This window comes from Odontomachus brunneus, unplaced genomic scaffold (genome assembly GCF_010583005.1).
Source record: "Odontomachus brunneus isolate Ranch 3 - 2012 unplaced genomic scaffold, Obru_v1 Obru_scaffold_017, whole genome shotgun sequence".
Classification (NCBI taxonomy): domain Eukaryota; kingdom Metazoa; phylum Arthropoda; class Insecta; order Hymenoptera; family Formicidae; genus Odontomachus; species Odontomachus brunneus.
The window spans coordinates 611,972-638,110 of NW_022639467.1; the positions used below are offsets into that span (position 1 = coordinate 611,972).

General features: G+C 30.5%; 1 protein-coding gene across 3 annotated transcripts; it reads left to right on the top strand.

The window, feature by feature from the left end:
• Nucleotides 1-1,059: 1,059 nt before the first annotated feature.
• Nucleotides 1,060-25,722, top strand: LOC116841584 (ATP-binding cassette sub-family G member 1). Of its 3 annotated transcripts, none has more exons than XM_032809679.1 (10): nucleotides 1,060-1,325; nucleotides 10,843-11,254; nucleotides 15,037-15,154; nucleotides 17,473-17,668; nucleotides 18,249-18,396; nucleotides 20,182-20,421; nucleotides 20,979-21,095; nucleotides 21,651-21,914; nucleotides 23,540-23,796; nucleotides 24,304-24,642. In XM_032809679.1, exons 2-10 carry the CDS (start codon nucleotides 11,032-11,034, stop codon nucleotides 24,640-24,642), a joined length of 1,902 nt encoding a protein of 633 aa, XP_032665570.1. In that variant the 5' UTR covers nucleotides 1,060-1,325; nucleotides 10,843-11,031. The 3 variants fall into 3 exon arrangements, with proteins under 3 accessions (XP_032665570.1, XP_032665569.1, XP_032665571.1); XM_032809678.1 differs by having other exon boundaries at nucleotides 1,060-1,321; XM_032809680.1 differs by lacking the exon at nucleotides 1,060-1,325 and having other exon boundaries at nucleotides 11,032-11,254; nucleotides 24,304-25,722.
• The last annotated feature ends 417 nt before the right edge of the window (nucleotides 25,723-26,139 follow it).

Below are 26,139 nucleotides of genomic sequence, written 5' to 3' on the forward strand. Positions count from 1 at the left end.
TATTATCGAATAATCTAAAATATAAATATATATATATATTCAAGTCTAAACAATTCCAACAGAATATCGAATCGATTTGACTTGTGTGTGTATGTGTGTGTGTGTGTGTTTCGCAATTACTCTTTTCGCGATACATCATTCACAGATCGAGTAGATTGAAGCGTAGTTCAGATCGGATATTGTAAGATTCAAATTTAAGGGCGCGTTCGAAAAGCACGCTACCAACGCTACCGCGTTCTTCTATCTTTATCGTTTCTTAGATAAACAACAAGGATAGAATGATATGGTAGCGCTGAATAGCGATAATAGTGAGCTCCCCGAACGCACTTTAAGGTTTCTGGGTATTTGCATCGTCCACCTCTTTTTAATAACGTCAGAAATGAGGAAACATATGCTAAAAATTCTTGCAAAATACGTTGAAATAAAAAAATATATTCATAAAATAACATTTGCGATAGATTAAACACCTCTAAAATATTCCGTAATAACTTTCCTCTTATTCTAACAATCAATAAATAATCGTAAGATTGATATAATAAGATAATGAGAAAATTAGCTTGAAAAAGAAAGTTGCATATGTTAATTTTATGGTTATTATTGTTAGAACAAAGGAAAGTATTCGGAATATTTTAAAGATTCTTAAGAAAGCTTAATAGATCGTAAATATCGTCTTGTGGATATATTTTTTTATCTCGACGTATTTTGCAAGAATTTCTAGCATGCGTGTTTCCGTTTCTAACGTCATTAAAAACCCTGACGAAAATATAAATTGTTATGTACCCGCTTGCTTTACGTTCCGATGTTTCAATTTACGCTTTGTAAGCGTTTCACTTACATTTCCGTCACTCTTCGTTTACACTTTATTTATTCTCCAGTTTTTATTTTCGCCAGGGAAGAGAGTACCAAGGAATCTTAAAATCTAAATCGTTGTCTAAAGATTGTTACAGCCAATATTAGGTAACTGCTGTGCTGTAAACATAAATGACTGAATTACGAGCAGCGCCGTGTGCGCGCGCATCGCTCGGGCAGATCACGGGTATACTATTTCTGCGAAACGAGGAAGCCTCTGTCGTTAATGATATAGGACGAAACAAGGGAACGCTGGAAGGTAATTCATGTCGGGAGAATCGGCTTATGGTAGCCAGAGTGAGCCACAATGCGGTTCATGACTCACAACCCATGTGCTAATACGAACTGTCGCGAAAGCGTTGGCAGTCGTCGGTGAGCTTTCGGCCGTGACAGTCACATACTGTACTCGAGAGGGCAACGGAACTGCAGCTCAGAATTATCCGCCAGCAAGAACCGACATACGTCGCTGTTGGTGAGTACGTAATACGAATCTCTCTCTCTCTCTCAATATATGATTCCAGACTTAATATGTGACTTAAGACAGCGGTTTCAATGCTATTCGTCGGAAAATACAGATGTCTTTCTCTGTCTATTGCCTTGCGGATAGTCGGTCCTATCGATCGTTCTCTTGTATATATACATATATATATATATATATATAGCAACGGTACGACAATTCGGTGTGCGCTATAGAAGGGCGATGCGTTAATCGATGTTTCCTTTCGATACCTCGCGGAACGAAAGATATATTTGAAAGATTGATCACGTTGCTTACGCGCTACGTGCGGCTCTAGCACATCGTTCGCGACGCGCGTTTGCATAAATATTCCGGTCACCTCGCTAGCGTGTACGTGGCGATTGTGTTTGGTGGGCGGCTTTTGCATTTGAAACATTTGCGCACCGGAAATGAATTAACTGTAATGGAAATTGTTGCGGTGCGTCCACATTTCGATCTAGGAGCAGTCGCGTTATAACCACGTTCTTTTCTACGTGATGAAAGGGGAAAGGAGAATGTTTCTTCGTGGTAGAATGTTCTACTACATAGATATTGTTACTTCACTGAGTACCGTTAAGATGCCCGAGATGTATTCTCTCGCAAGATGTCTCGGGGATAATCGAAGTTATTACTTCTTTATGATATTTGACTAATTATATGCATACACAGTGAACATCTACTATTATACCACTGGCAGCAGTTCGAACTTCTACAAATATCTATTTATATCGTGTACAATTTATTTTTTAAATATTACGTATGCTTTTTAATTTACTTCTTCAATGTTTATCTTTTAATTTATCTTATTATACTTAATAAAAATATATTTATATTTTAGCTACTTGTTTTTTTCATTTGAAAAAGCAAGCCATAAACATGTTTACCGGAATTACTAATTTAACGTAGTTCTTCAATTATTCGGAACAACATAATTAGCAATGGTCAATAAACAATATCACATTATATATTACTGTCTTGTCGTAGCCTTGACATTGAACTGAATAAAACTAAAATAATCGAATGAAACAAAAATAATTTTAATTGCCTCAGTTTTGCTAATACGTATATCTAACATCGTGTCGTATATGTATTCTTGCTTTGCAAATTACATTCACTCGCCAACAAATTAATTTGCATATTCTCTCTCTCTCTCTCTCTCTCTCTCTCTCTCTCTCTCTCTCTCTCTTGCTTTCTGTAAAATAAAGCAACTTTGACGATCTCTTCTTCGCGTGTTATGGTATTAATTTTTATGATAAAAGAACAAACGCGTACAAACGGGACAAACACGTATCTACGTTTGAGTGTGTTGATATTGCTCAATGCTCCCGTATTTACGACTTCGTAATTCGCAATTTGCCAGTTTTTTCTATTTTCCCATGAAATAAACCTGTTAAATCATATTACTAAGTATACAAATAAGAAGCTGTACGGTTAGTTTTAAATATATGTATGTGTAAACTTAGACAGCACCAACGTCTCTAAATCACCAAATTAAATGCGTAGTAAGTTTTAAGGTACAAATATTAAACTATCAAATTTTATTTAATAAGTCATTAAAATTTTTTAGTCATTTATCATGTTTCGCGTATCCAGTAGTCTTTCAGTTAAAGATTAGTAAATTTATTATGATTAGCTCAACACTTTTTATCTTTGGATCAAAATTTTCCAACTTATATTTTATGTTTTAATGTGTATCACATATATACGTCGTCATTATGACTCAGATCGATAAACTTAAAGCTTAATAGGTTGCAAGTATCATTTTGTAGATATATCTTTTTATCTCGTACGACGTATTTCGACGTATTTCGCAAAAATTTCTAGCATGCGCGTTTCCGTTTCTAACGTCATTGAAAACCCTGGCGAAAATATAAATTGGAGAGTAAATAAAGTGTAAACGAAGAGTGACGGAAGTGTAAATGAAGCGCTTACAAAGCGTAAATTGAAACAGAATTTTGTCCGAAGGAAGAGCGCACACGCTTACATCTCGTTTTGTTAGTGTTTTGTGAAAGTAGGACAGTTCCCGCACGCTCGTGCGCTTATTTACACCTACATCTGTCTTTCTTTCTCTACACAACTCTTTCTTTCGAATTGACAAACTTTTTTTTCAATTATGTGTCGATTTAAGTTTTTATATAATATTTTGTGCATAACAATTTAACATTTCATAAAGTAAATGATAAGAAAATTCGATCTTTAATACTTATCATTAATTTTATTAACAAAATGTGACGTTTCTCCTTCTCATTTTCTTCAACTTGATGTCTTTATTTCATCTGCAATTCGAAAGGTAGATGAAAAAAACAACAAGAGATGACAAATTTCTTGAGAGTTTACATATCATGTCAATTTGTATATATGCCTTTAATAATTCAGTGATATCTAATATTTATAATGTCAACAAAACCCCCTTTATTGATGTGATGGCAACGTAAATGAAGCGTTTGTATTGTCTTTCTGTTTTAAAATTAGTCTCTACAGCTATCGCGAGGCGTGCGCGCGAGGCGTGAGGCGATAAGAATGTACAACTTGTAATTCTTTTCGGTAGGTCAAGCAATTTTTTGCAGTGAATCATACCTGATAGCTGCTATTATATACACATTCATATGTGACTTTTTAAGTTCTTTTTATCTTATTATAAGTTCTTTTTTTCTTTAAATTAATTGGTATATAATTTTGTCATATATATTAACTTGAGTACCTAACATGTCAACAGTTATGATGTAAAAAAAAGAAATACTGATATATATATATATATTTTTTTTTTTAATATTTCTTAAAATACTTTCCATATGTCAATTTTGCAGCTTGTGGCATTCTGATGAAGTGATTCATCAAACACGTGTGTGATTGTAGAATTAAATCAATAATAGATACATGAATTGCTCGACATCTAAAAAAAATTTAATAAATTCTTCATTTTCACATATTTATAACTATATGCGCACAAATTCAACCAATTCTCTCGGAATATTCCATTCTCCAATGTTTATGATTGGGAAGTTAACAAAATTCCTTTACAAAGTTTTGTATGTTTTCTTTAAAAAATTCGTATTGTTATTACTTAATTAGTTAAATTTTTATTTATTAATCCTTGAGCTTAAACAAGGTAATTTATCGATTTAAAACCAATTTTCCATTAGATGCAGAATTATATATAAATACAATATTAACCTTCCTGAACTCACCCTAGCTTTTTTGACATATAGACTTACCTACGGTCTGTGAGACCGATTTTTATATTATTAAAATATAATGTTAAAAGTTCGTTTTTGACACGTTCTTCGATTTCTTGTTATAGATTGTTAGGGCATCTTTTAATGAAAAAGCAGAATAAATAGTAAAGAAAGTAAGTCTTTATTTTTCATAATATTTTTGGAAGTTATTTCAGAAAATATCGGTTTCGGAGAAACCATCGGTTTTATGTTTCGTTGGTATATGATACCGAAGGTGAGTTCAGGAAGGTTAAGATCTATCACAGTTTTCTATAATAGAATCAGAACAGTGAATAAAGCAAAAAATATTGAAAGAAGGAAAAAAATAAGAATTTACAATCGGTGTAAGGGAGTCTAAAGTCTACATGCTCCCAGTCCAGACAACATGTCTAAAATTGGGACATAAGATGTCTTAGAGATCATCTTTAAGATGTCTTTCAGACGATTTACGTATAAGTGTCTTAAAGATTGTCTTTAAGACGTCTTATGTCCCGATTTTAGACATCATGTTGTCTGGGAGATTAAACTCCGAATTGAATAAACGGATTGAACTAACAAATCCCGTTCAACTACGGGAAATTTTGCTTTTCAGTTGATTAATCTAATTAATTTAGCACTGCAGAAAATTATGTAAATTATAAGAAAATTTAGAAATAATAAACTGAAATTATGTGAGAAAGAGATTAAAATACATGATGTAAAATTATTAATATATCTCGTATAAATTTTATCGATTTATTTAATATTAAAGAGACACGCAAATAAAGCGAAAACGGAAAAAAGTAAAAAGGTGTACCAATAAAATTGATATTGATACTGATATTGAATCAGTTTGATCAAATTTGTTCGCATTTACTATCTTGATCTTACGTTAATCGAGGGAAAAGTCCCGAAAAGGGATCTATCTAATTAACTTCTAGATATTCTAATCTAATCTAATATTTTCTTCTAGCTTTTATCTTCTAGCTATTCTAATCTAATCTAACATTTTTTTGCGTATAAAATATTATTGCGCGATTTTTTTTAAGAGTACGAAAATAATAATGATGAAATTTTATCGTACCCAATGCATATATTGTAAAATTTAAGAAGAACATTTAACAATCTGTACCAATTCACAAGTTGCAACAAAAAAACAAGTGATAAACATAGATGAAAGAAAAATAGAAAAATATAAGCATCAGGTTTAGGTTGATCAGCAAGTTCAGGCTAATTTTACGTCAAATACCATTACTGATCCCTAGTTCAGAATGCTGATAAATATAAGACAGCTTAGGAAATATGATTATCCGTCAACCTGAGTTTTTTTTTTGTAATTTACTGTATTTGACTGAATATTCAAGGACACAATGCGTAATCGCATTTAAAAGTCCAAGTTCGCGATCGTGCAGTAAATTTCGATTCCTGTCATTCTTGGAATAAAATTTGCCAATAACGTATGGCTAATATACGCAGAATATCAGCGAGAATACGAGAAACTCTCGCGAATATCAGCTGTACGATTGCGTTATCGTATAGCTAACATCCGCCAAAATTCAAACCAATAAAATATTAAAGGTTTGCAAAGTTCCAGAACATTTTAATGTATATGCTTTCTTGCAAATATTATATGCGATTTTTTTATGACAATGTATGAGTATATGTATAATTTTATTTAGTAAAGATGAATATTGGTTTGATAGATTGTTAGTAATCTTTTTTATTTTCCTGGAAGGCTTTTGCATTATCTTATGCATCCGAACAAAAACTAATGTATGTATTATTGCTTTTTTCTGCAAATTTACATTTTGCTCGAGATACACAATTCTAAGTAAATATAATGTTGAGCACACGTGATAGTAAACAGTAAATTATCGCAATACAGATTAGTAATCATCATTTTCTTTATTTCGCGAACATAATACATTCACTATGTTAATCGAAACGTTTATAAAGTTCATATTGTTTCTACGTGCAAAAACATCACGATCACGGAATGTTTAAGATACAGCGTCATATCAAATGCATAATAATTTTCTGTGCATAAATGTCTATAATATTTTACTGTATTATCGTCGACGGTTGTTATACACATTCGTTTTCAGAAACACGGAAAAAAAAGATCTGCTACATATGGACTAACATTATTTGTTATATTAGCCACTTTTTCTTTGCTGCAATTTTTTTGCCAACAAAAAAAGTAGTTAAAACAGTAAATTATGTTTAATTGTCTATATGTAGCCAATTCGCTACGTTAGCCACTTTTCTTGTTGTAGCAGACTTGTTATCATAGGAAGAAAATAGGTTCCTGCTGCAAAAAAAGTAGCGATTTATATTTAATTGTACGTAACGAATTAGTTTGCTGCTGCAGCAAATTATTTTTTTCTGTGAATATTAGATTTCTGCGAAAATATAGCTTGTTCGCGTATTTTTCCACGATAATTGTAGAAGACGCAATACGATATTGTTCTTATATATTATTTTGAAACATCGTAATTGTGCAGAAATTGTCAAATTATTCAGACTGAAGCAACAAGGATTCACATAAATTTGACTTTATATAAAACACGCGCAACACGAATGTATGTATTACAGGTTATTCTAATATTTTATATTTTACGTATTTTGAATAATCCATATCACAGTAATATATGTATCAATTTATTTTTTAAAGAAGTTAATATGAAAAGATCGTCAAGAGTACCAATTCCAACATTACATTATTATTTATACAATTAGCTTCTTTTTTATTTTTGTGCAAACTGTTATTCAAATAATTAGATTTTTCATTGGATCTTTGTTACCCGATATTATATAGTGTATTCAATGAAAACATGTTATTAGCCCCAAAAATCTCGTCAGTTTAAGTTAACGATCTGCATTAATTTTTAGATAGTTCAAGTTGGTTGCCGACACAATTAACATAATCCCCAAGCTAAAATGCTTTTAACCTTTTCGTTCTGAAATCGTACAAAATAATGAAATCGGAATCGCAGTAAATCTCACAATTCCACAAAGTCCGTTTAAATCATGGAAGTTAAATTAAGGTGGAGATTAAATCAGGCCATAGTTTAACATAAAATTAAACATATCGCTATATCATGTTATTATATCTTTATGACTCTGAAGTGTTGATGATGCTGTTACAAAAAATAGTTTTTTCCTGTTTCAAGATGTTTCTTGGTAGTACATACGAAAATTATGATAACGCGGAACTACTATTTTATTTATTTGTTTCCGAAAGTTGTTTTTTTATTGTTCAATTGCTACGCGAACATTATATGGAACGGTCTCTTTGTCGGATTTATCGTTACGTATTTTTCTTCAATTACAATTACGACCACAAGTATCCAATTTTGTAAATATGTTACGTTCCCCATAAATTTGTCGAGTATAAGAAAAAATATACTTTTACATACGCTATTTTTGCCATAGAAAAGCAATTTATCGTACTTATGCGGCGCCAAAATCCGGACAAAATTCAATTTGAAATTCTCGCCGTTCTATACCACTGGTAGATGTCGCGATTAGCGTTCAAATAGCTTGACACATGTACTAAACCATCATAACCTCGAAACAGTCGCAATGTTGAAACCAAGTTATAACCGAAGAGCTGCGATTATCGAAAGTGTTCGCGCTGGGCGCTCGGCGACAGAAATCATTCGGTTCTTCGCGTACCTGAGATCGACTGTGTATGATGTCATCGCAAAGTACAATGAGTCGGAGAAGTCCAACGAAGGTTTTGCAACACCGGCGAGGAAAACCCATTCGAAGGAGCGCGTTGTCAGGACGCCCGACATCATTCAACGGGCTCAGGAGCTGATTTTTGAGGATCCAGGGTAGTAGATCCGAAAATTGTCGTCGGTTGTTGGTGTGAGCGAGAAAACTATGCGTCGAACTATGCGAGGAGGACCTCCGCTACAAGTCTTACACAATTAAAGTGAGACAGATGCTTTTCGAAGCCGCCAGGACAAAGCGAGTTGAACACTGCAACCTGCTGTTGTGTTCCCAACAGCTCAGATTTGAATCCTTTGGACTTCTATGTATGATGCGTAGTTGAAAGGGTCACGAACAAGTCTAGAGCATCATTGAGAGCCGCTATTGAAGCGAAATTCACCGATATGGACCGTGACACATTAAAGCGCGTCTGTGCACGCTTCAGACCGAGAATGGAGGCGGTTATTCAAGCAAGCGGGGGATATATTGAGTAAATGTGTTCTTTGTGGCCTTACAAACAATGCGGTTAAAAAATTTTGTAAATCTTTTCGTTTTTGCAATAAAAAATATATTTGGAAAAAATGTATAATTTGTCCGGATTTTGGCGTCGCACATGTACGATAAATGTACGTAAACTTACAATAAACATACTCCTTTCACATATATTGGTAACCGTAAATCAGTTAGATAGATTGACAGTGACCTGTGCACTTTTCTGAGACTTTTGCAATATCTCATCCAATATCTCATGCAATATCTCTATCCAAGCAAAAATGTACATATTAGTTTTTTTCTGCAGTTACTTACAATTTATCTCTGCTACGCAGAAACGCTCTTTATGTTAATCAAAACTTATGAAATTTGCATTAATTTTACATGCAAAAACAATTAAATATTACAATCACAGTATGTTTAAGATATAACGTTATGTCGAATGCATAATAATTTTCATAAGTACATAAATGACCATAATATTTTGTTGTGCATTTATGTGTACATCATTAAAAAGTTAGAGATATTTTGACGTGCATGTGTACACTTGTTTACGTGTAGTATGTTGTAATTAAGAATGTCTGAGCACGGTAATTCTCGGTTAACAAATCAATTCAACGTTTATTTCCTTTAGTGGTATGTAAATGAGTAAATTTTTAATGTTTATAATATAACGAAAACTACAAATAATAAATTTGTTGATCTTAGTCATCTAATGATGTCAAATAATGAATATTTAAAAAATTAGAACTATATATACGTTGTGTGGGAAACTAGGATTTAATCAAAACAAAAAATGTTGCGAAGAAACATACGTTCTCGCCTGTACAGTTAATGATTCAATTGTTTTATTTTATGAGAAAACGAAAAGAATCAATGAATCGCGTATCTTTTTGTGGATACAAGGCGAACTGGGCAACTTTAGTGTATCCGATTGTACCAGTTTTCAGAGGAGAATGATACAGACCAATCTTATTTTCATAGCTGTTCAGAGCCGATAACTTGGTTCTAGTTTAGAAAAAAGAGAGACAAGGTTCGAAAATCTCTCGCTTGTTCATCAGCCAGAGTCGCTTTGTTCATCAGTCAGGGTCGCTTCGTGTAAAACGATAAAAACAAGTACGATATTTTCTTTCTTTTAGGTGTATAGTATCCTTATGGAATTTTTCGCGTAAACATTAATTGGACGTAGTTCGATTAAACGTATTTTTTAGGTGATATGAGCTTTATCTTTCGACTTTGTATTTGATCTGTGTGTGTGTATATGTGTGTGTGTTCTGCCCGCGATTATACTAACTACATGCTAATGCAAAAGCAAATATCGCTTTGTAAGCCTTTATATTATCAATATAAAAAAGAGAGAAGCTTTTATAATCGAAATTTTATAATCTAAAAAAATAGCAAGGGAAATTAAAAGTTTTCATTTGTATTGTGTGATATTTTTAATATATTATTATAAAAGAAAAGAAAATTATTTTTCTTCAAACAAAAAACAGAATTATGTAAATATAAAGTTATATATATATATATATATATATATATATATATATATATATATATAAAATATATAATATATATAATGTGTGTGTGTGTGATTGTTATAAGACAAAATGTAGGTATAATATATCCCCATCATTATTTTCCCTGTTTTTGCTTAATTATAAAAATTATTGATTAGCGAGATAATCTGTTTATTTGTTTGCGCATTAAATTAATCTGTATGTATGTATTATAATGAAACGTGATTGTATTGTAATAAGATAAACTTTAATGTAATAAAATTAAATATCTCAATGATTGTATAAATTGATATTAGACATGCTACAGCAACGAATGAAATATCTCATCTTCTTTGAAATAAAAATAAGTAGATAATACATTAATGCAAGATTTGTACTTTTATTTATATATATTTTTTCATCTATTTTACACACTATATATCGAATAAAAACACGAGAGTAACATTTCTCAGTTTTACGTAAGATTATCCCGGCGAAAGTGAGGTATGAAGATCGATTTTCTTTTGATTCCAGTTTATATATTATAATTAAAAGATTACAATAAACACTTTCGAAATATTTTCTTTATTGATTTCAGATTGACGCAGTATTAAATTATGCAAGAGCTGAGGTCATCATAACAACGAGCGAGCATATTTGAAAAGTGCAAATAAAGACATACGTTCACGCGCTTAAACGTGTTTGTGTCGAATGATATTTAAGACATCGTGACAGTTTTTGCGTAAGCCTGATTACCAACAAACGCATTTGCATCGCATTTCCATTTATGATGACCACTTCAACACACTGCTCACCATCGCGATCGTCTCTGAGCTGTTGCCCATTTGATCGTAGCAGTCAAGATGACATACGAGACTCGGCGACTATAGGCAATAACAATTATTTCCTACAAGAGAAACACTCCTTCCCGAAGAGACCAGAGATCGATTTGTCTTTCCGTGACATACGTTATTGCGTTAAGGAATGGAGCATATGGAAATTTACAATCAGTAAGTACTAATTAGTACCAATTAAATAATCACTTATTCTTTTCAGTTTTAACACTCCGTAATGCAGATGTTAGTAAGACATTTGTCCGTTTCGGATTCGCGTTTTTCCGCAATCGTTGCAGCCATAATGTTTCGTGAATATAATTTGCAGTTTTATATCTTTGAAAAGATTCAGACGGAATAATAGAAATCTCTCTTGAAAGACTCATGAATAATAATTACACGTAAGTGAAAGCAGATTATTACTCCGCAATGCTCGCAATTTACTGAACGATGACGAGAAATTCCCGTACTCTAAAACGTGACGAAAATTATCATGAGAGCCAAAACGCGATAAATATTAATATTTTTATTCGGTTAAAATCCTATTTGTAGAAGCACTATTACACATACATACGCACACATACACGAATCAAGAATTATTTAAGCGGCACGATTACTTTAATAACAACCGCATATTGTAGGATTAGTGACGTACCTTGAGAGAAAGTATTTGAAACGCGGTCCTACCGCAGAGACGAAGAAAGTTTTAAACGGAGAAAGTATCGCGCTACATTTTGAAAATATAACATACAAAAGTTATACGACTTGAATGCATTGATAGAGCTATCATCTTGATAATGCTTATATATTTTGAGAACAATCAAACGTAGCAATTAATCGCAATAACTAGGAATGTGTTAGAATAGTAAACGTGTCTAGCAAAAACTGATTAAACATGCGATACTTAATTAAACAGATCAAACGCGTCATTTAATAATGTTTAAAAATATGTTTTAGCAATGACATTTGTATTTCAATTAGTAACATATTTCTCTACATTTTCATAATGTGATGGCTCGCGAACATCTCGCATTCATTCATCCGTAGATACATTAGCGTCAGTAATAATAACTGGAATATGTTTTTTCCTACATTCTTACATGATACCTACATTTTCTTGTAAATACTATTCATAGATATGCAATAAATTGCATAATTAATTGCATAACACGTCTATACCAAAGTGTATACGCACTGTTGGTGTCATTGTTAATTCACTTTATCTTGACGGCAGTGAACTGCTGAAGCTGTAATTTTAATATACATGTTGTGAAAAAAACGTAGCTGTATTGTTGTGTTTTTGTTATGAGATTCGCAAGATTAGTTTCCACGAAGAAAACTATTTTTTTCTATACGAGTTTGTAAAGAAAAGAATAATGAAGTGCAGAATTAACGATTTTAGCAAATATTTGCTAAACGATTTTTACACATTTTATAAGAAATAACATTTTTAACTTTTATCTGTTATGTATACGATTCTCATAGATGTAAAAAATTAAAACCGACATATACATACCATACACACACACATACACTTTTTCTTCAGATATTTATCTTCAGTGAAACTTAATTTTTCTGTTATAGATTTTTCTTATTTTAGTATAACACGAAATTATATAAAAAATGATGCGTTGTTGCACAATTCTAGCATTACGACAAAAAAATTATTAATTGTTTCACAATCTCATGTATAAAATCACCTTGACATTTGAATTGGCTTAAAATAATGTGATTCTATCTCTGTTGTTATAAAACCTTATTACGTGATAGTCGCACTATAGATAAAAAATCTTGACATTAATTGACGTTACAGTACTTAGTTTCAAGCTGAAAAAAAATATTTGTGATGCAAATATTGCGTTCGAATGTTGATTAATCGAATCTATGATTGATTATTTATTATTTTAATTATACCGCTAGATGGATTATTATGTCGAGTATGAGGATCTAATTCGAAACCGCGCATTGAAACCACATCCGCTTTGAGAAAACGTTGTATTAATCATGATCCAAGAAAGGAACATGTGCGTCATTGACAGTGATACGCAAAAGAAGAGTACATGTTTTAAAGGTGGAGTCAAACGCATAACAATGCGTCTTCCCTTCCAATGACGTTTCCAAAGATAGACGTCATTATACTTATCATTATACTTATACATCAATCCACATATGTCAGTCCACGTTTCACATTGAGGAAAAAATACTTGAAAATTTATTTGTAGAATCTAAAGTTTATTCACAAAAATAAACTTTATACCCACAAATAAATTTCTAGATGTTTTTTCTCAATGCATGAGACGAAAATGAAGCAAATTCTTTCAACTTCTTTCACTTACATTTGCTGAAGCGAAAACTTTGATAAGTACGAACAAAAATAAAGCACTTGCTTCTTTGAATACGAGACTGTAGAGTGAATTTCTCGACAATGTATGAAACTATTACAGCTTGAGCCATTAATACGTGACAATTTATTGATTTATTGGCAAATAAATAACTTAAAGCTAATAAACGTGCAAGCATTAAATAATACAATGAAGAAACTTATTCTTGCAAAATGCAAGATTCATTTCTTGAAAACGAAGCAGACACAGTGGTCGGGGAAAAATGAATTTTTGGAAATATCTTCATAAATATATAGAATATCTACATCGCTCATAAAATTAAATAACAAGCAAAATAAGAGAGTAACATTCGTTCTTGCCCTTCGTTTATTTCTTAAGGCATCACGTGTATGCAATGAAATGTACATTTGATCCATTGCACTGAGCATTACACTGAGCATGTGCTACTTCGCTGAATAAACGGATGTTCGTGATTATCGCGTTATTACAAAGTTATTAGTGCATGTAGTTAGACGTAGTGCACGTAGTTAGTCATATACCCATCATTGACCGAATATTATATAAAATGCAATTGAAGGAAAACATAATTCGGCATATTTCTTAATGCCTTGTCTTGGTGACAGCTATGTAGCTACAAAATATTACACGAGTACTTTGATCTGTTATACATATACACACATTCGTTGCAACGTATGTGGGTCATACGGAATTAATAAGCTTCATCTGTTATCAGTTTATCACGAAAGCAGTTCAAGGACTGTTTAGATGAGTATGTGCAAGGTTAAAATGAATAATTAGATTGCTCTAGAAATGTTATCTGCAGTAGTTACTGTTATTTGCGCATATTGCTCTCAGTATTATTGAGAAAGAGGAAAAGTCGTCTTAGATAATACGAGCCTATAAACTTGACACCAAACTTTTATTCTCTTTCATGTTGCAAGTAACGATCATAAAAAAATACTGTTGCTTAAATCACAACCCTTATAGAAATATCATACTAAGAATCAGTATTAAAAATACTGGATAATAAGTAATTATCAATGATTCTTAGTATGATATTTCTATAAGGGAAGACGATAAATATCGTATCTATTTCTGCTTGCATTACTATATAAATAACTATAAAGTAATTGAATTAGTTTTCTAATGTCGTGATATATAAAAATAACTTCTCTAATGAGTCTTTATGAAAAAAGTCTTATGTTAAAAATGTTTCATTTTTAACATTACTTTTGTAATTTTGCGCCGACGTTGAAGTATAAATTTTTAGGTTTCTTTTATCATAATGTATAGTATTCGTTTTATATATCTTCGGTAAAATCTTATCGTATTTAGAGTCAGTGATTAAGGCACGTATTTTTTGCACGATTATGTTATTTGTGTATAAAATAATGACTAAGGTTTAACCTATAAATGAAGTGGATGTAAATTTAAACTTCATAAAACTATTATATAACATGCGCGTGTATTTTTTTCTCTTCGCATATATTTCGCTAAGGTCAAATTCTAAAGTTTAGTGATATTGCTCCATGTGTTAAGTAAGCTAACAATGAATCATCACGTGAAACGCTTATGACGCAGTAACGTAATTGCAAGCGACTGCCATATTTGTTACAGACCAGAAAGAAATTCTACACGGTGTCAGCGGTGAGTTCAAAGCCGGAGAATTAGTAGCTATAATGGGGCCTTCCGGGGCAGGAAAATCGACGTTACTGAACGTTCTTGCCGGTTTCACGTGAGTAAGAAATAAAAAAATGCAAACGTCCTAATGTGCACATTATAATGATATCTATAATGATATCCGATAAGTAATTCCACTTCATAATATCATTAAAAATCAAGTTTAGATAATACGATGCTTGTTGTTGAATCTTCAATTTTCTGTTTATAAACAAAATAAAAATCTTATTTTGTTGTAAAAATTATTTTATTAATATTTATAACAAAAATTTTGTTATTAATTATTTTATTAATATTTACGATATTTACAATAAATTAAAAGTACATAATAAATATATTAATGTTTATCATATATTTATACACATACATATGTATATTTATATTTTAGATAAGATTACGTTTAGATAATAGTAAATCGTGCTGTGAATTTGAATTGTGTATTTATTAAATATAATAATTGTGTATTTATTAAATATAATAAAGTATAAAGTTCAAGAACAGCGCGTTAATGCTCGTTTGTTCAGTTGTTACATAAAAACGGAAACTTTTCTAAAATTGACTTTTATCGCACGTTATATCGCGGTAAACCATGAATAATTATGCACATACAAAAGTAGGATATTGAAACGAGGAATATCAGAATGGAATACAAAAAGAGACTGTTCGAGTTATTAGGTAGAACCTGCTTAATAAGCGCATTCACGTAGAACACTCCCGCTGAGTGATCACGATTACTCACTTTTATGACATTGATATCAGCTTTGTGTCCAGATAATTTTATATTTTCCACGAAGACTCGCTGTTTCATAGATGAAGCAGTTCCAATAACAATATTTTAATTATGAGTGCTTTGTTAATTAATAATATATTTGTATGAATACGTAATTATGTTAATTATAATTACGTTATAATTACGTTATAATAATTAATTAATATGTTAATTAATAATATATTTGTATGAATAGTCACAATCTGTCAAATCTAATTTTCTTCGAATGATGGATTTCTCGAAAATAAATCTAGAAGCGATTTGTATTAAAAAAAAATTACAATGCTAAAATTTCTGTTCAGAATTAAATTTTTTTAGATATATCAAAATTTAATAAAAAGTTACGCAATAACTTTTAATCTTGATATTACAACAAATCTTAATAGTATGCAACCTATCTCTCTTTCGTAATTATTTTGGAATAAGATATGTTTATTTAAATTACCTACACTGCACATTTTGTTGTTATACGAATGTACGGTAAATATTTTAATAATATTTGACACATATTATGTAGCACATATTATATACAATATGTATAATGTACATGTCTGTACATTTATTATGTGCAGATGCAAAGAGATTCGCACAATTTCCTGATAAATAATAATGTAACTTAAGCGTATGCATTTGAAAATAAAAGGTCGCAGACGTACTGTTTGTTTTAGATTAATAATACTAAGCTATATAATAGTGGTCGTTTTATATTTAAAATAATGCAATTGTAAAAAATCGATATATTACGATGTAAAATCAACGTTAATCAATCCATTACGTATTACGATGTATCATAAACGATAATGTACAACATTATCAATAACAAAAGCATCTATTATCCGTAAAAATCGACCGTACAGCTCTTGTGGTTTTTTTGTGAACATTATTTGCGTTAAAGCATATATACTATATATATATATATATATATATATATATATATATATATATACATATTTATTTATTTATTTATTGTAAACAGTCATATCCCATCGACAATGAACTATTGAAGGTAAAACCAAAATTAACATTCAAGTTGACGGTCACATCCAATTGCTACTCATTTCACGGTAGCATCGAAAATAATAGTTTGAATAAAAGTCACACTCAAATATTTGGAGATAACACGAAAAATCATACTCAGATTGACGATTACACTCAACCGATACTTAATTATTTGATGATAACACCAAAATTAACTTTCTAAATGAAGGTTACAACCAACCATTTGAAAGTAACATTCGAAATGGTACCAGAATTGATGGTAAACCCTTAACTAACCCTTAACTAACACCCAAGTTGACGGTTAACACTGAAAATTTCGGTATATTTTTCGTAAGGATATGTAACATAAACTATAGAATTTTAGTAAGAATTTATTTTTTAAGAATTTTTCGAAAACAATTTCTTTCATTGAACTATCACCTGTGTGTCTCCAACTGCATTAAAAGTGTTCAAGATGTTTTGAAAATCAGTGTATACAATATGCCTTCATCTTACAATATATAAATATTTTTTTATAGTATTCTCAGTATTTTCCGGGTGACGAGTATATTTAATTATAATTCTTGCACTTGTTCGTCTAAAAGCATCTCCTTCAAATGTTGCAGGATGAAAGGTGCAAGCGGAGAAATCCTGGTCAACGGCAAAACTCGATTACCTTATAGTGAACGATGGAAAAAAAGTTCGTGCTACATACAGCAGAATTCTATGCTCAGAACGCAAATAACTGTAGGGGAGGCAATGACAGTGACTGCTAATTTGAAACTCGGTTACTCAATAAGCTCTGCTTATAAGCACTCGCAGGTTTGTTATAATTGACTACTTATCATATCGAGATTGACTTTTTTAACTTTTGGCGCTGTTGACATCGAATCTATAAGACTCGAAACGATCTCAAAGCACGATATTTTAAAACTCACTTGCATATGTAGATTTACGCGCTGAATGGCTAGGGAGTAGCGACACCTTCGTTCTCTCTTAAGTAATTTAAATAATTTGCTATCTTTAAATAATTTAAATAATATGTACACCAAAGAGATGGTGCCTATAGTTTTGTAATTGCTCCAATTTCAAATTCAGTTCTATAAGACGTCAACGACACTGTAATTTTTTGGCACGACAACGGTGCAAGATTAATAAGTTGAATATTTTTCTTTAACTTCATCTTTAAAATAAGGATCTTGTTTGATCTTGAAAGATCGCTTGAAAAAGAATTTGATCAATTTTATTTCAGATACGATATACGTTTTGCTTTGCAATTTCATTATTAATTAATATCTAACGACTTATTCATCCTCTCTTATGAAACCCTAATATTATTTTTTGTCAACTTGTTTTATTTATTTATTTAACTCATGATATTTTATGTTTGTTTAATACGCAGATTTTGAAACTATTAGAAATGTTAGGATTGACCCATTGTTACGATACATTATGCGGGAAATTATCAGGAGGTCAAAAAAAGCGACTCGATATTGCCTTGGAACTTCTAACCAATCCTTCAGTATTATTTCTGGATGAGCCGACAACTGGTAAGTAATGTAAATGACATTTATCAAATCTTTAGTTAAAATTTATCATAAATGAAATCTACGGATTTAATCCTTGCCAGTGAATTCTTGGTAATTTTATGTAATATCACAAATATGATTGAAATGGCTAAGCAGGTCTAGGAATAATAGAAAAAGTAGAATTGCAAAAACTTGACATAAAATATTATTGAAGAAATGAGATAAAAAACATAATAGTGCTCAACTGTAACTTTCTGGATTGTTAATACACCTGAGATATTAAGTATTATAATTCCCAGAAATATTTGAATGACTTATAAGGAGCCAAGCATGGATGTCTTAGTGCCATTAGATATTAATACTACTTTAATAATATTAATATGATAGTGGGAGGATAATATGTTCAGCATGTGTGTCAAACGCACGTATCGAAATTTTCTCAATCATCGTACGTGGCGAATCAACCTTCCACACTTAGATCGATCCTTGAGTTCCAAACTTATATATATATATATATATATATATATATATATATATATATATTTATATTCTCAAAACCCCCATTAAACCGATGACTCAAATAGATTCATTTTATATGTTGCGAAAAAACTGCCTCCGCCAGGACTCGAATCTAGAACTTCCCCACTTTCCGGGCGGGACACTTTTCCATTTGGCCACCGAGGCTTCGACAGTCCTCTCGCAATACAATGTTTATAAATTCTCTAAGGTATAAGTCAAGAGAGAAAGAAAGAAAGAAAAAGTCGATCTCGTAAGAGATGTTATTATACAAGAGAGATAACGTATTCTGCCGCCATGTTTTTAAGATAAACTGAAATTATAGAAAACTCCTTGAATAACTAATAGAAATATTTGAATGGCCTATAAGGAGCCAAGCATAGATGTCTTAGTGCCATTAGATATTAATACTGACATGCTGGACACATTATCCTCCCACTATCATATTAATATTATTAAAGTAGTATTAATATCTAATGGCACTAAAAGATCCGTGCTTGGCTCTTTATAGGCCATTCAAATATTTCTGTTAGTTATTCAAGAAGCTTTCTATAATTTCGGGTTATTATAATTCCATTCATAATCGTTTTCACTAAACCGTATTATAATCATTACATGTATAAAAAAACACGTGGAGAACACCTCGTTAAAATAGAAAAAATAGTAATATATTGAATTTATAGTTATTAATCGCAATTAATGGGAAACACACAATAACATCTATTATTCCATCATAATAACAGACATGATAACAATTATTAACGATGATAATCTAATATCCTACAATGAGCAGGTTCTGCTCATTTGCTTTGGATTATATAGCAAAAAAGTCTCGTGACGGTGCATTCTGTCTCGTAACGAGCGACAATCACAAGTCGCAGAATTTCGCAATCACCTGTCGCAACCTACGATGTGTATTTCCGTTTACTTCACTTCCAACTTCAATTATACTTGCTTAATACTTAATACCGCAAACATGCAAACTGAAATCTATTACGGACATTTGCTTCACAATTATTATAACTAATTGCTATATTATCGACTCAATGGTCTTTCTAGCGCCTTGAAGTAATGCAAAAGTAAAGTATAAAACATTTAAGGAAATCATGGATAAAAAATATCAATATCGTGTCTTATTTTTTTCGCGTAGTATCATAATCCAACTCAATAACTTCTCTAAAAAAGAAAATTTATCTTTATTGAAAAGTTTCAAGATGAAAATATTTTTATCTCAGAATTATGTAACTTAAGAGATTATTGAAATTACTTCAATGGGTCTGGTTTTTCTAGGTTTGGATGCCTCCTCGTGCAGCCAATGTGTCGCACTTCTGAAACGGTTGGCTGAAGTAGAAAGACGTACGGTAATTTGTACGATTCATCAGCCGAGTGCTTTACTCCTCGAAATGTTCGATTCTTTATACGTGGTAACTAATGGCTACTGTATATACAGAGGTCCAACAAATTCCTTGTTACCGCACTTAGCCTCCATCGGCGCCAACTGCCCGCCTTACCATAATCCAGCAGATTTTCGTAAGTAAAATAATTTAGATATACGCATAAAGTACTATCTGTTATTGCTACTGATGGTGATCGACAAACATAAGAAGTTTAAGCGAATCAAATCCATTTTCTGTAAAAAATTATTTTCTAAATATAAAATTATATGCAGAGTAGACTTTCCATGTTGCAAAAATACAAAACATCCGTTAACCCGTCAGTTAATACTTTGAAATGAATGTAGAAAATATAGTTCCTCTTTTGTTGCCGAACCTATTTAAATATATTTAGTAATTACAGTTACTTTAATTTTTTATATATCATATCTGTATGACACTATGAAAGATTGAATTTGGTCCATTTTCTCGTCATAATTTCTACACTTTACGCATTATATTATCAGTAGCGCGAATTAAATAAATTGATAATAAATATTTTGATATCTGTATATGATATTATATATTAACATTTGTTAATATTTATTTAAAAATATTATATAACGGGCAATAGAACGAATAGTTCTAGATAAATAGAAACAATCATAATTTTAGAAACCATAAATTAATAAATAAGTGCTTGAATTTACTCAGTTCTCGAAGTGGCAATCGGCGAATACGGTATTGATCTCGACAAGTTGGTGTTAGCAGCGCAGACGATACAGGATAATCAGAAACCAATTGCTTTTACCACAGCGCTGTCTGAAGAAAGTAAGATCTTCTTTTTCTTTTCAGATATTTATTTTTATCGTAAACCCAAATTTCTTGTGAATCTTAAAATATCTGAAGACGATATACTGAAGACGTGAATACAGCTATCATATCTCAAATAATAAAAATGTTCAACAAATATATATATATATATATATATATATATATATATATATATCGAGACAATAATTACTTGTATATACGTGATCAATTTAATATAAATATTATAAATATACAATGTGCGCGCGGAGTGTTCAAAGATCTTTGATGCTTTATGAATGTTTTATTATAATAAAATTTATATTAATTCATTATTTAATTTAATCTATAAAAATCAAATATTTTGCATTCGCAGTAGGCAGAAAGATTGTTTTTTGTAAAATTTACATAAATATCTAAAGCGATCTAAAGTGCACATATTTTAAATATCATTCTCATTTTCGTAATTCTTACTTTATGTCTAAACTTTATATGCAAAACGTATATTTCGTTTCGTTGAAAAGTTTTAAAAGTATTGATCAATATTGATTTTTATATATATATATGTGATATCAGGAAGCAATATCAAAGATTCGCCACAACCTGCTGGATTCCTAACGCAGTGTTATCTTCTATACAAAAGGCAACTGTTATGCTTAAAAAGGGATTATACTTTGCTGATGGCGCGAATACTCTGTCACTTATTAATTGGCGTGATCTTCGGTTATCTATACATGGGAAGCGGTTATCGAGCAAATGGTGTCCTTGCGAATTATGTTTATATATATGGGTCAATGCTTCTTATCGTCTACACCGGTAAAATGGCTGTTACTCTTGCCTGTAAGTACCTAAGTGAATTAAATGGTTTAAATAAGTATTCGGTTATGCAGTGCGTTATTAATGCTCGAAAGGCAATGTGTATCGTTACATTTAGGAGTAAATAGCTGCTTTCTATTTCTGTCTATCAGTAATTTATGATTATTGAATAACATAAAAATATTTTATTATTACAAATACTATTTTATTTTTATTGTTACCACTTTACAGGTTTATTGTAAGAAATAATAAGACTTTTAAGAAGATACTTTTTAAAACTTAGGAAAATAATATAACTTTCTATGTATATAATAGAAGTATGCAATGTTATACAAAAGACTTATTATATAATAATTGATTGGTAGAATATTAATAAAATTATATAAATATTCTATCTTTAATTATCCACATAATGTTCTATAAGTGTTAAACTTATAAGATCTTATTATAAATTTTATTATAAAGATAAATTTTTCGTTATAAATTTTATAAAAATTATATTAATATTGATTTTAAAAAATTAGTTTATCATTTATTAAAAATTTGTCTATTATTTATCATATTATTATATGTATCGTACATTTATATATTACTTTAATCTAATATATATAACGTAGCAGCTTATGTCCTGTTAATAACAATTATATAGATGCAATTATTATTTTTAATACACACATATACACATAACAATAATTTCATTGAACAGGAATAAATTATTTTTTCTTACACATGTAATATGAAGTGATTACGGCAAAATAATATTGAAAGCCAGATTTCACCAGTTTGTTTCATTTCGCAATTTCATATAATTTATCATAACAAAACCGGATTTCGTAATGATTTCACTATTAATTTGGTTCATGAAATCCACGTATTTATTTGTTTCTAAATTTGATTAACTACTCGAGATATTCATCGTTACACAGCTAAAAATATCATCGTCAATTTCTCTATCCTTCGAAATGTCATAGTATTAATCAATAATAATTATCTACGTTGTTACTTCATATATAATTTCACACATCGCAATATTCGTGCAATATTCGCAAACGCTCTGTCATTATGTCGAAATGTAGGTCAAGGAAACGTGCGCGAATATCTCTTTTATAGTTGTCACGATTAAGTTTGCAGGAGAGAACTCCATTACCTTAGTACGGATTAGTAACATATTTATACACAGACATTAAATATATATAATCATAAATATATATAGATTCGTTTGAACGGTCAAATGACTTATGACTTTTCATAAGATGACATCTATATATAAAATATATATAAGATGACTCATTACTTATAACGTTATCTAACAAATTCGAATTTTATAATTCTGCATAACTTTTTTATGGGCTAGAATATGAGAAATTGAAATTTTCAGTAGAAATGATAAATTCAGATAAAGTCACATAATTTTAATAAAATTTATTTAGATTTCTATCAATCTTTATCGGATTTTTAAAGCAAAAACGTATATGTTGCGTGGAATGTATCCATTTACACGATATATAAAATGAAATTCGTACAACAAAAAGAGAGGGAGAAAAAATATATATATGTATATATAGTTATATATTATATTGATAATATTTATTATGAACTTATATATACTGCGATTTTTGTTATATATGTCGAAATTTAATTTATTTTAGTTCCAGTGGAAATGCAGATTCTCACAAGGGAGCATTTTAACCGTTGGTACAAGCTAGCACCATATTATATTAGTGTGTTACTCGTCGAAATACCTTTCCAGGCGGCTTGTGTGATAATGTATTTGACTGTGAGTTACTGTTTGACTGGCCAACCTATGGAAACGCACCGCATAATTTTGTTTGTGGTCTTCAGTATAGCTGCTAGTTTAACAGCACAAGCGTGGGGATTCTTTATTGGCGCTACCACACCAATTAAGGTAAATTTGGCGTTTTATATATATATATTCTCTTCCCTAAAGATATTTGTACAAGTTCTGAATCTGGAATTCTACAACTCGATAGATTTATTGATTAATACGATCATCGATTCAAATGTTTCCATATTTGCAGCTATATACGTAGATAATGCATAGATCGAAGGCGCAAGTCTATGTGGCCGATAATTCGATGAACTCATAATTCGATTTGCATAATTAAAAATTTTTAAGTTTTCATGTAATTATATGTAAAAACTTATATTTTTTTGTTTCATTAATCTAAAAGAAACACAATGTAAATGTATAAATCTGTGAAAATGTGTGACTGTTTTAATGTGTTTTAAAATTATATATATGTAAATGTAATCTCTGTGTGTGAAAAATGCAGATTAATAATTAGATTAAGATAATAATAATTAGATAGCATAATTAGATTAATAATTTTTAAATTCATTACACCAAAATATATGCGAAAAAAAAAGTATTAAACTTTATAATTTTTTACAGATCGCAGTATTTCTTGGTCCTATAATTGCAGTATTGTTCTCCGTCTTCGGTTTCAGCGCTCGTTACATAGACACTCCAGTTTATTTCCGCTGGATGTTTCACATATCGTATTTTCGAGCAGGTTTCCACGGTTTAGTGTATACCATATATGGATTCGACAGGACGGAATTGAAATGCGACGACATATACTGTCACTTTAAGAAACCCGTTAAGTTCCTCAAAGAGATGGATATCAACAACGAAAACATAGTGAATAATTTAGTACTGATTCTTGGCATTGGAGTATTGATGCATCTTTTAACTGCCAGTGCATTATGGTGCAAACTCAATAGAAGATAAATTAAATTCTCCTATCTCATCGACAGAGTATTTTAACATTTTATAGGGTTACTTTGAAGAATAATTCTGTCACAAACTTCTCTACGTTCGTGCAAAATATGGAAATGTAACGAAATCTCAATATAAATATTCCATTGGAAATTTCCACTGAGAATTAAAAAGTGCACGAAGGAAAGTTATTCAGAGAGACGACGTTACTATATTCTGCTAAAATTCCTGTCTTAAACTCTTATATTTTCATGTTGCTTATTGAAATGTATTTTTAAAATCATTTCATTTTGGGAATGTTCTCTAATTTTACATAAGAATCTTAAGCTCTTACATTAGAACTACTAATAATTAACGGTCCATTTCTACTAGAGCACTCAAAAATCTCAAAATGACGTTTTTTTAAGGAATACTTAATGCGAAGGAAAAAATGTTTATTTATTTTTTAATTTTATTTAATGTCAATTAAACATGTATTATTACAAAATATAATAATACAAAATATAATACATAAAATGTATTATTACAAACTTGAAAATTTTTATAAAAAAATTACAAATTAGTGTGTATGTCACATATCTTAATTGATTTATGCCCATTTCTACCAACTTTGGTTAACTTAACCAGCTTGTTATTCCAACGGAATTGACCAATTGCATCTATCAAGTCTGACTAACGAGAAATGTGATTGATCAATTCTATTGGAATAACCAACCGGTTAAGGTAACCAAAGTTGGTAGAAACGAACATTAGTAGTTCTAGTGTTAAATTTTGGTGCAACTTTCATAATGTTTTGCTATCCACACAATGTGCCTACTTGAATACATAGAATATCAAAAAGTAATTAGAAATATTTCATTTATTTTAACATTCTCGTATATTAAGGCAGATAAACACTTTTTAAACCTAAAAACAGCTTTTTAGTGTTTATCTCCCTTAATATTATATTTTATATACTTCATAGTAATTTTTATATTAACATTGAATTTTATGAACGTATTACCTGAGGTATATTACCAACACTTGCGCCAGTGTTTCAAAGTTGAATTATATTCTATTTAATGAAATAAAATGCTAATCGAAGATTATTAACACATCGATTACAACCGTTGAACATCGAACACAAACCATTGTAATTGTTAATAACCTTTGAAATTAATTATTCTGACAACGATACATATACGGAAGTTATAGATATATATGATATATTTGAGGACTAACATAAGAAGAGACCTGTATAAATCTGAGTGTCTATATGTACATAGTTCTGAAACTTACATGACATTGCGATGGTATTATAGTTTATATTCACATTGTGAAAAGTATATATTTAATGATTTAAGGAGGATAATAAACTATCTAGTGTAAAAACGTGTAACGTAATACTGTAGTACGTGTACTGTAGTACGTATGATATATTATAGTGCGCTAAACTATATAGTTTATACTATAGTATAAACTTTGTAATGTTTATGTAATTTGTTTTTAAAATGTTATTTACGATATATA